The sequence below is a fragment of the Sander lucioperca genome, chromosome 5 (assembly GCF_008315115.2).
Source record: "Sander lucioperca isolate FBNREF2018 chromosome 5, SLUC_FBN_1.2, whole genome shotgun sequence".
NCBI lineage: Eukaryota > Metazoa > Chordata > Actinopteri > Perciformes > Percidae > Sander > Sander lucioperca.
In genome coordinates this window covers 28554642-28566789 of record NC_050177.1, presented here as the reverse complement: position 1 = coordinate 28566789, position 12148 = coordinate 28554642, and the positions used below count along the sequence as shown (strand labels likewise).

At 37.9% G+C, this 12148-nt stretch overlaps 1 protein-coding gene across 2 annotated transcripts; it reads right to left on the bottom strand.

Moving 5' to 3' along the window:
* Positions 1–2099: 2099 nt before the first annotated feature.
* LOC116048248 lies at positions 2100–11932 on the bottom strand. 2 transcript variants are annotated; one of them, XM_036001657.1, is made up of 8 exons: positions 11895–11932; positions 9615–9643; positions 8978–9044; positions 7133–7436; positions 5751–6026; positions 3987–4118; positions 3810–3852; positions 2100–3507 (listed from the first exon to the last, which is right to left on the bottom strand). In XM_036001657.1, the coding sequence occupies exons 1-8, from the start codon at positions 11895–11897 to the stop codon at positions 3459–3461; spliced, it is 903 nt and encodes a 300-aa protein (XP_035857550.1). In that variant the 5' UTR covers positions 11898–11932; the 3' UTR covers positions 2100–3458. The 2 variants fall into 2 exon arrangements, with proteins under 2 accessions (XP_035857550.1, XP_031153082.1); XM_031297222.2 differs by having other exon boundaries at positions 7133–7432; positions 8977–9044; positions 11895–11931.
* Positions 11933–12148: the final 216 nt, after the last annotated feature.

The window sequence follows — 12148 nt, the reverse complement described above, 5'->3', positions numbered from 1 at the left end:
TCACACGCTGCTTGCTGAGAAATGCCACAGGACTGTGTTCTGACTGAAAAGGTTTTCCAATAAGCAGGAGATTACACTCTGCTGCATGCGTCACTGGAAAACCGAACAGTGTGCATAGATTGTTCATAATAATTAGATCTACTTTCTTGGCCTCGATTCCCAAGGTGGCAATAAATACTTTTAATTGTTGCATGATTAATTCCATTTGGAAACAAAATGTCAGTAGAAGTTACAAATATAAGTATTTCTATCCTCTAAAAATATTTAACAATATTCATCGACAAATACAAATCAAATCCAAGGCACTCCTCATTGTAAAAGGTATAAAGGCTTTTATTTCAAAGACTCGATGAATGGAGTTCCCCGTGGCCCAAACAAATTTTGTGATCTGTAGGATTTTAACTTGTTCAACAAACAAACCAATGGAAAAGGCCCTTTTTTATTATTTATGGACTCCATTGATTTGCTCTGATACAGTTGCCCCATTCAAAACAATATACTTTTGCCTATACACACCAAACTATACAGTTCTCTGAGCTGATTTCTGTATATTCAGTGGTAAGTTTTAGCATTAAGACTTCCTAATAGTAGCTCTATCTCATGTTGAACTTAAGCACCTCATATCCTTTTCCAGTCCCTTAAATTGACTAATGTTTATGTTTAAACCAAGTCTGACGTGGTGTATTTCATGCTACAGCCACCACAGAGGAAAGTCCTCTCTGGTTTGTTTAGGTTAGACAGCAGAGGAATGAGGGAGGACAGAGAGATGGGGAGGAGTGGGAGGTGAGGGAATGATGACAGGGGAATGGGGGGGGGGGGAGAGTTTGGACAATGCTATCTGAATTTTAAAGAGGTGATAGAAAAAGGCGAGGAAAAAAGGGGAGTGGAGGTTCGGGAAATCGTGGGTAAGAAAAAAGGAGAGAAAGGTGGCAGAGGGAGAAATTGGGGGCTTGTGTGTGTGTGTGTGTGGGGGGGGGGGGGTTTAATGGGGCAGAGGGGATGATAATTAGAGGGATGAGAGGAGCGGAGGGGAAAAAAACGGAAGAAGGAACAGAAGGAAAGTGAGAGGAAGGAGCAAGTTTGTTCAATGAGGGAATGAAAGAATAAAGGAAGGAAAGAAAAAGATGTGGAGGATAAATGTGTGGAGAAGGGAAAAAGAGGTGGAGAAGGAAGGCAGGGACCTTGGGGGTTGCATTCCTGAAGTGCAACCAGCCTGGTGCTGCTCTGCTGCCCAATGTAAACACAGGACAGAGAGGTGGACTGACAGCCTGTCACAGTGACTCATGAGACAGAGATAAAGCAAGCAGGAAAGAGAAATGGAGGTGTGTTATGAAAGAATAAAAAGTGCAAAGAAGGAGAAAGAGAATGGGAGCAAGAGAGATGTGGTGGAAATAGTTTGAGACAGATATGTATATACAGAAAGACAGATTACAGTATGTGTATATCTATAATGTTAACAATATCCAATGTTAAGCAGGTAATCCTCTTGTGTCCTCTTTCATAGACTCATTACTATCATATGAGCATATCCTTTGATGTCATCTCACATCTAGTCTACAATCATCTAATTTTCCTGCACTTATTATCTTCTCCTTCAGTAAAGCAGAGTAACTCACCCTTCCCCTGGCAGGTGACCACATATTGAGGTCAAAGAGACACCATGTATCCCTGTTAAAAAGGATTGTGCTCGCAATGCTCTGAATATACATCATATGCTGAATGCATAAACATGGTTTCATTCCCAAAGCCAGCGGAAGAGAAATCACTTTTGCAGGCTGGCTCACAAATGTGATCAGTCTCAGGGATGTGGTACTAATATTTAGATGTTGTAATACACAGTACCAATCAGCCATGATAGCAGATTTTTCTTGACTCTGGTGCTAGTACGACATCTAGTGGCAATAAAACTGCATTGCAACAAAAAAAACCGAGTTGTGGTAAAGCTCTATTTCTACCCGTTTGTGTGACTAAAAGCCCAAGTCAAGTCGTAAAACTGTGTAAATTGTGTAAATACTATATAGCCAATCCACTGCAGCAGTTTAAACACCATATTCTGACCATATAGTGAAGTAAGTGAACAATTTGAGTAATTCTTCTTACAACACAATACAAGTATAATTACAAGTTTAATCTATCGTACATTTTAGTACCAAAGAATGAAAATAAGATATAGGACAGGATTGTGAAGTTATGTAAAATGCCACATAAACATGAAAAAGTAAGCAAACAGCCGTCTGACAAGAGTGTTTCTTACAGATGTAGGAAACGGAAGCAGCCCTTTGAAATGTTTGGTAATTCATTCATTCATAGGAAGGAAGAATAACAGCCTAAATTACCCAACAAGTGTAAACAGGGTAAACAACACACAATTTTATATTAAGAAAGAAAAACATAAAATTAAATAAATAGCAAAATAACAATATTTTACATGAGAATAGTCACCTGAGAAAAAATGTCAGAATTGCTAAGAAGACCAAAATATTAGTTTTAAGGGGAACGGTAATTTAATTAACAAAGAAAAAAAAACCTTTCCCTTTGTATTTAATATTGCACCTCACCTCCTAAAATACTGGAATCTATTGCAGAAAAACAGCTCTTCTGCATTCACACATATTTTCCTTGCCAATGATCATTTCTGATAGACAAAACTAATTGGAGAATAAAACCCTAGACAAAATTAGGGAACCACAGTACATTTCAAACACTTTCAAAACAAAATTAATTGGATACTGCCATGACATGACTAACATTGACTGTTCTATTATGTGCATTAAATAAAAAAATAAAACAATTCCACAAAGCTAAACACTAACACAAGATAATGTTGTAGACTGTGCTATACTTAAGAAAAGGCACAAGGGGAATTTTAAAGTGCAACAACAACAACAACAACAACAACAACAACACTATCATACTGTATTTAAAGATGGAACAGTCCAAAAGTGAAACTTACAGCATGTTTAACAGATCCCACTTCTGCCCGTAGAGGTCAGTGTAACAACAAAATATATATTTTTCCAAACTTTAAACACAGTTTTTGTTTTTACTGCTCATAGTGCTGGGAAGTTTTTCTCCACACAGAAACTGTTTTCCAGTATACAATAACAATCTCACCACAACCATTGGAAAAGTCTTTATCTATTTTATTATTATTGTTTTTTTAGAAGTAAGCTACTCTCAGTTGAATGTCGCACTGCATATCACCCGTAAAGTGATACTCATAAGGAATACTTCCTCAAACACTTAAAAGTCATTGTCAGTGAAATGTCGACAGCATTCCCCAGTGATTCTGATTCACAGACTAGTGTCAATGAGTCACTGACCACTCTGGCGGTTCCTGGCTTGTATACAGCTAGTCAGTCACAAATGTAACGTACACTTGAATGACATATAGTTTTAGTTCTAGATTCTAGAACCAAGAAGAAGAAGTCGTTCAGTCATCTTCACCAATTCGGAACTCAAGAGGCCTCTTTCCCTTCATTGCTTTCATTGTGGACTGTTGCCTCCCTGGGGAAATTGAAAAATAGAAAATATCGGGATGGATAAGGTCAGTTATACAATATTTCAATTAAATATAATTAAATTAAATTATAATTTACCGATGTTACAAAGAACATTTTAGGCAACTGGGAACTGGGAATTCATGAACTACAGCAATTCTTTATTGCAGTTGTGCCTCATGGAATATATGTATATATGTATATATATATATATATATATATATATATATATATATATATATATATATATATATGTATATATATATATATATATATATATATATATGGTAATTGTAAATATCCACTTACTCCTCACATCCATTTACTCGCCTAAAATGTACTGCTGCCGCTCCTGGAAACCAACATAGAAACTGCTGTGAGTTATGCCCAATACTGGGTCATTCATACTTCTTTCTATTTTTACAAACAGATATGCAAATGTGTGTAAAACTGCTACATTGTGACAAACCTAATATCTGTCCTTACCTCTCTGTCCCTTCTTGCATCTCCACCACAGCAGCAATACCGACACAATACTGATAATAGTGATACCCACCACTGCACAGATGGCTTCAATCACAGGACTGGGAGGAACAGGTGGGGGCTCAATGGATGCACCTTCAGATGAGAACAATGTTTATCAGTCTCAAAAGCATATGAACTGGAACAGTTGAGTTTATAACATAACCAACATGGTGTATTTTTTCTTATTGTCAAAAAATCCCATTAAAAGACCAAAACTGAGTATGTGAGTCTTCTCCACATTTTCACTACCTTGCCTGTGGCTCTTAGCTTCAAACACATTTGCTGCTACTGAAGATATAAATCTTTATAGACAAATCACAAATGTATAGTTTCATTTTTAAGGGATATATTCAAATATATTCAAACAAGAGTAAATTGTGCATTTGTTGGGGACTATTTTAGGCGCGGATTAATACACATTTGATGCGCTAGTAAGTATTTAGGGCAGCAGGATGAGTATGTGTGATTGACTCAATATAAAAGACATTGCCTATGTCCATGGTTGCAGCAGTTTTTTTTTTTTTGTGGCATTTCTTTAGGCCTTTATTATGACAGGACAGCTTAGACATGAAAGGGGAGAGAGAAGGGAATGACATGCAGCAAAAGGCCACAGGTCAGAGTTGAACCTGGGGCCGCAGCGTCAAGGACTGAGCCTCTGTATATGGGTGCATGCTCTACCAGGTGAGCTACCCAGGCGCCCCACTGAGTAGTTTCTGAACCGTAATGGAGCTCTATGGTGCAGAAGAATTGCCACATTCCTCACATTCCCAACTGCCACTTTGCCCAGCGTCTTTTAACGACGCACAAGCTCTGCATTCACATAATTTGTCAATATGGCACCTTACTGCTGGGTCGGAGGTGTGTTTATTTGTGCTTTTGAACTTAACCGCCGTGAAACAATCTTTATATGTAGTATATACAGTAGTTATATGTTGTACAGAATAAAGAGAATGTTTGTATTTGATTAGTCTAAAGCACAACAATTATGAGAAATGAGAAAGCCAAATATGTGTGATCCAGCAGCATGTGGGCTAAAGTGTGAACAAGCTAAACCACTTTAGCATTTTGCTAGCAACATTTTGGCTCTAGGGATAGGAATGTCGGTTGGTTGGTCCATTACTTTGGCCAAGATGGGAAAATCTCAACGTCAACTAGACAGATCGACAGTAACTTGTACAGACATTCATGGTTCTCAGAGGATAAACTTTAAAAATGTTAGTGATTTTTCATCATAAGGTAAAATCTGAGTTGGTCCAATAGTAGCTATTTGTCAAATACCTACAAAACTAATTATAGGCTATTCCCATCAGCCTCAGCAGTACTTTGTGTTTATTGACAGTTAGTAAATGTTAGCATGCTACCATGCTAAACTGAGATGGTGAACATAGTAAACACTATACGTGCTAAACATCATCATGTGCTCAAAGCACAGCTGTGCCTATTTACATTCTCACAGACCTGTTGGCTTGTCTTGTTTTTAAGCTTTAAAATCTCTTCACAGAAACTTTGAACTCTTCCGTGAAACTCAGATACTTACAGGATGTAAAAGAGATGCAAAAAATTCCCTCACATATTCCTTAAACAGTAGCCATCTAAGGGGATCTATGCCAAGGGGTTTCCGTTGCCTTTCACACTTCCCAAAACTTGCCCATTGGGTTTAAAGCATAAAACATATTTTGGTGGAGAAACCATTGGGACTGGTCTTTTTTGAGTTTTATTACTCACAGACTGAGAACTTGTCTGAGCTGACGTTGCCCACAGAGCAGCTGATTGATGTCGCTCCATTGGAGCAGTTGAAGTATGCAGTGCTTGAGCTGTTGACCATCATGGTTTTTGGATCGCTCATTTCACTGCTGTTCAAAACGTTCCACATCTGACTCTCTGGTACGTTCCAAGTCACCTTGTTGCCTGGGTACCCACAATGTGAAGCACATGTCACTAGGCAACTGTGATGGTTTTCATCACTGTAGCGCACTGTGAGAGCAGGTTTACTGTAGTTGGCTAGGAGAGACACACAGAGAAAAAACAGCACTGTCAGGAAGCAGTAGGTTGCATTTCCAGCATGTCAAGGGTTCTAAAAATAGCCATGTTTAGTTAAACAGACCATTCATCTTTTTAATGATAGAAGAGGTTTTCATAGAGCCTCCCTAAGTCCAAGATCACAGACAAATCACCTTTACTGAGAGAGTGATGGATTAGCAAATATTTTTTTGAGAATTATACTGAAGGGATTTTAAGTCTATTCATAGGGTGGCCATGTAATAGATACCCTATTGAGAGTTTAGTTAAGTCATTTCTGTTAAAGGACATGTTGGGATGGACTCCAGACTGCTCCGACCCTGAATAAATAGGCTTGGGAATACACGTTACAAATTGGTCTGTGAATGAGATCTCCTTTACCTCAAACAGCACATCCCACTTCAACAAGTATATCTGACAGTAAAATCAAGGTTTAATACCTGCATGGCAAAGGGTTTCCTGTAGACCTAGCTGCCAAGGTCATATGCACAGCCTACTCCTGTGTTCAAATCTGGCTCTAGGGCTCCATGGCATTGACTTTGTCAATTGGAATTGTCATTGCAAACGTTAAAATGTCTATGGTCGAATAGCTCAAACATCTGAGATTGTGCAGGTATTTGATAAGTGGTAACTCAGATAAAGATTTTGTCGCATTAATTAATTTGGCACTACTTGCACTACTATCAGGAGGAAAAACTATTCTTCACCTATGATGTTAGAAATAATCTGACTGCCTAATTCAGAATACTGTCTGTATATGGTAAATGGACTGCATTTAAATTGCACTTTTCTAGTCTTAACGACTACTCAAAGCGTTTTACACACTACAGGCACCATTCACCCAAATCACAGAAACATTCATACACTGGTGGCCGAGGCTGCCGCCACCTGCTCATCAGATAAACATTCACCCACATTCACACACCGATTTCGGGGTGTTCCAAGGACACTTTGACACATAGACTGCTACCACATGAGCCACAGCCGCACATACAGTATTTTTCTGGTTAGAAACAAAAACTCTGAACAACTTTAAACTCAAACAATCAAATACATTTTTAAATGTCAACACACTCATACGTACATACCTGTGACACTGAGATGTATGACTTGTTTTTGAGTTGCACTACTGCCACTGTACTGGAAAAGGCACTGGTATTCACCACGATGTGAGACGTTCAAATTGTACATGTGCATAGTTGTCTTGTCGTGATCCATTATGGTGTTCTTCCATGCCAGCTGTGATGTATCTTTTGATTCATAGTAGCCATTCACAAATATCTCGCCCTTCTGAAGGTACAAAAATTTTAATTCTTGGTTGGCAACGGAGCAGTGAAAGGTCACATTTCCACCAACCTCCCCTCTGAGCTGATTCAGAGCAGCACATTCTGCGGAAAAAAGTAAGAGTAACGGGTTAGAGCATGCTGGGAAATGAAATTGTCTTCAGGAATATTATCTTAAATTATAGGCAAATTGTGTTTCACAAAACGTCTAGGTAGTATTTTTGTAATGTACACTATATAAATAATACACCATGAATGTTTAGTTTCCTAACTGTGGATTTAAAATCTAAAGGTATGTGAATGAAGTGTAATATAAGAAACAAAAATAAAATAAGTAGGGGACAAAAGTTGTTTGCAGTATTACTTAGGTGAGTCAAACCATTGCTTTGTTATGCTTTATGTAATTCAGTAAAACCATTAACAATATGGTTTGACATCTTTATGATTTGACTTGAAATTTATTTTATCTATTTAACCTTTATTTTATCAGGAATACTCCTATTGAGATTTAGAATCTCTTTTACAAGGGAGTTCTGGCCAAGACAGCAGCATAAAAAGTTTCACATTAAAGAACAAACAACAGACTTAAAACAAGACAGCAAATTGCATCAAACAGTGGATTAGAATAGAACAGAATAGAAGTATTGACCCGGCAGGGCGTCATTCTTAAGATATAACCAAAAGTAGTAAAAAAAGAATAAAATGATACATAGTATCTAAAAGCAGCATGAACAGGCATTCATACCTACATACATACACAGCAGCATGAGCAGGCATACATACATACATACATACATCCTTACATACACAGTCACACTTATTAGCAGTGTTCAGTAACAGGACATGTACATTAAGTGGTCAAATAGCCCTTATATACTTAAACCTAAGCAATATACGTTGCGTAAACAGTTCTTAGTTTAGGCTGTGGGTGGGTGTGAAGGTCAGGGATTTTTGTTTAAGCTTTTTGAAAGCTCCTCTCTTATGACGTAGTAGACAAATCTCAGTTCCTCTTTAGACTCTTTTGCCCTTTGTGTAAAATACACAACTAGTAGTGTCCTTTTCATGTTTTACATAATCTAAAGGTCACTTTATCGAAAGTGACGTTACAGTGAGCTAAAGATTTTACTTTTCATTGTCACCTTGTGTGTCTTTGGCCACCCCATTAATGTTTCAGTGTTTAAAGCTATAGTGAGCAACTATTTTACATTCAAGCCATTGCCAAATGAGTTCATACAAAGCTAATTAAGACTATCAACTCCACAAAACTCTCAGTATGGCTATGTTTACAAAATGGTGTAGTCCGGCATCATTCGAGCGCAGCAGCTCGAGTGATGCGTTTTACGTCACCGCTGAGAAAGGACAACAGCAACGTTCAGCTTTGGAGATGAAGCTGGACATAAAAATTACAAGATAATTACCTCTAATGAAGAGTGCATCATGTTTTTTTAATCCTCTGTCATGCGCCTTGCGTCATGTGGATGCGCCGACAGTGTTGTTGTCATTACTTAGAATTGCTCATGGGGGTGACAGAAACTACGCACTATAGCTTTAAATGTTGTGATATCACTAGTACTTATTCCTTAGATAAATAATTGATTTCACTGTAAAACCGAGATGAGGGTGTGTTGTTGATGCACTGATATGCTTACCTGTGACAAGAATGTGCCACGTCAAAGTCCCAACCAGAGCCAGCAGCTGAAAGGAAAGCCTTGGGTTTCTTGAAAGACATGAGGAAACATATTCATTTTTTACATGGTTACCCAGGTAACGCATTACAGTGACACAAAGATGCATACATACAATTTGATAGATAGCAATACGTCATACTTAAATTCCCCTGGCCCTGCGCCCATAGAATTCAGCAGTGTGAAGTCATAAGATTACAGATAAAAAATATTTATTACAGGAAATAAATGTAACTCTCAGTTATCAGTATCCTTGCTCCTTTATATACTTTGGTTCCATGTTGCTGTCATGATTTCTGGAGCTTCAGTTGATGACCCTTGACACAGGCAGCAATAGCTCCACTGAGTGATGCAGGGTCACAAACCCTGTTGAATGGATATTTTTGGTTGTTTCCTGACAATCCTTTGTGGCTGACTTACAGTCAGACTTGAATGAAGAGGACGTTTAAATGAGAAAGTGTTCAGTGACTTGTCTTGGACCACATTAACACTAGTATGCAAACAATCTTAAAATAGACTCCAAATGAGTCACAGCATTGCAATGTCTACTGCTGACATTTCAAAATTATGATCAGGTAATAGAAAATGGCAGGAGTACTTACAGAAAATATCGGGGGTTGCAATGTGATGCCTGTTGAAAAGACAAACAAGTTATTCACTGTGATAGGATAGAATCCAGAATCCTATTAGGTCATTGGGGCATTTTCTCTAAATTTTTCATAAATCTAAATTTGTTTTTGACTGTTAAAGTTAGTTGTAGTTGTAGTTGCCATGTGGGTGGCTGCAATAGAAAACACGCCCTACCAGTTCCTTTTCAAACCACTCCTGATTTGTTTAAAATTGACATACTTTGAAAATTGTCTTGTTTGTGGAATCTGGGTTCATACAGTCAATCTATACACAAACAAAATCCCATCTTATCTGAAATTTATGACTGGCCCTTCACAGTCAGTCTTGCGTAGGAAAATGGTTTCAGTCATCCTGAAAGGAAACATCCAAACAGTGTTTTCAACAGACACCAAGCTAAAGGAAAGTCACTGTGATCATTATCAAAGTCTTCCTCTACCTGCTCCAGAAATCTGCCTTTCCACTTCAGACAGTGCCTTCTAGTTTTCTACTATATTGTTTGTGATATTATAGAAACCAAGTGCTGAAAGTATCAGTTAAAGCTAGCAGTTAGGTAGACCTAGACTCAGGAAATTCCCAGACAGAAAACAATAACTGAATTAGTATCGTTGGAGGCTGTAGTGTAACAGGATAAGGAAAGTACATTTACAGTATTTATGACACAGGCTATTTTCACTCTTGAGAAAAGCTCCTTGTACTTAAACTCTGCTCTTAAAACACAAATTCACAGAATATCAAGTGCTTTGCAACAAAAAAATAACCTTCCATACAGGGAAAACACCACTGCCATGCTTTGTAATGATCAGTAGTGTCAACAGAAACCACATGTAAGGGAATTCCCAAGGGCCTTATCATTATCTAAAGTACTGTATTGTACATGGGGTTTAGTTACAGGAAAAGTGATACCAGATGGATCATAAAAGTCATATGAATAACCATGGAATCCTTGATTTACTGGGAGGCTAAAATAAACAACAGGCACCATGTCTTCTTCAGTGTTAATTGAGCGGGATATGGACATTTTGATAGAGGGTTCGTTTTACCCTCATTTCTGTGACTCTGTGTCTGTTTGTTACACCAGCACCAATTCTATAGTAATTTTCCGATCTAATATAACTACTCTATGCATTAAGTACTGCCTTTGTGAGAGCTTATGTAGAATTTCTTCGACAACCACAGAGAGGTGTTGATGGAACTCTATGGCAATTCTGAGGCTATACTTTGTGGTTTTAATGTATTGCACAATACAATGTATACAAGTTAGTAAACTTAAGAGAGCAATGGTAAAACAGAGAGCATTGATTTAGCATTATGATTGACTGTGTGTTATGTGCGTTTGCGCTCTTCTATCACTTCTTTCTACTATCACCAACAGTTATAGTCAGACGCTTGCACAGTGAGGCTTTATTGGTCAGGGGATTCCCACATGAGGTAATATGATTTACAAATCATGACTTGGATTGTTAAGAGGCAATACAACGCATGCCTGCCTTCAGATAAGCTACAAAACCACAAACCAGTTCCACACATTCAATTATTATCATCTCACATTGAGTTTCCTTCTTTGTAATGTGGGAGCCAAATGATACTTCATGTGGGTAAAATAGAGGGGACTGTAAAGATTTTTTGTTGGGTGAAACTGACTTGACTTGAGGTGAAAGACTTGTGGCAGTAGAGGTGTGTATTTGTTTAGCTGCTCCTGCTACACCCCTTCAAGAAAGACAATACACAGGCTAACTTTCTATTTTCTTTCTGTTTTGGGTGACAACAACTGGATGACTGTTTCATAATCAATTCCCATTCCGGGAATATATGTATCCTCAACTCTAGTCACTTGGCCACAATATCCTTTTTACTAAACCAGTCATACATGAAATCAGCAAATACATGTATTTACAGAGACAGTAGGGATTTACACTCTCAGCACACTTGATATAATTTGCTCTCTCTCTTAACACATTGTTATACACACAAAGCTGAGTAAATGTCCAGGTTTATTTTTAATCAGCAGCACATATTTGCCCATGTCATTCCTCCTGTAAGATAGATCAGTCTTGCAGAGGCTATACAGATTTTCTGATATGCATGCAGGTTTTAGTTAGTTAGTACTCATGGCTAAAACTTACTAGATTTTTGTGTTACTACTTCCAGTGAAGATTTTGAAGCTATGAGCCCACAAAAAAAGAATAGCCTTATTCACAACAACAAACTAAATTGTTTTCAAAAGAAACAAGAAAAAGGAAGAGGAAACTTACCATAGTGCTGTGTGTCTGTGTGTTGAAGTATCAAGCATTGAAGTGAGTGGTGAGTAAATACGACATGTACTTCCTCTGCAGATGGGTGGAGCTGAATGAGTCATTTGACCGAAAAAAAATCCTTTTTATTGAACAATCAGCAATCTATGCTAAACAACCTGATGTCAACCTGAACATTTAACACAGTCCCGTCTTAGTTGAACAACACTTGCATCTTTGATACAGCATAATAGGCTTTTTTCACAGCAGGCATG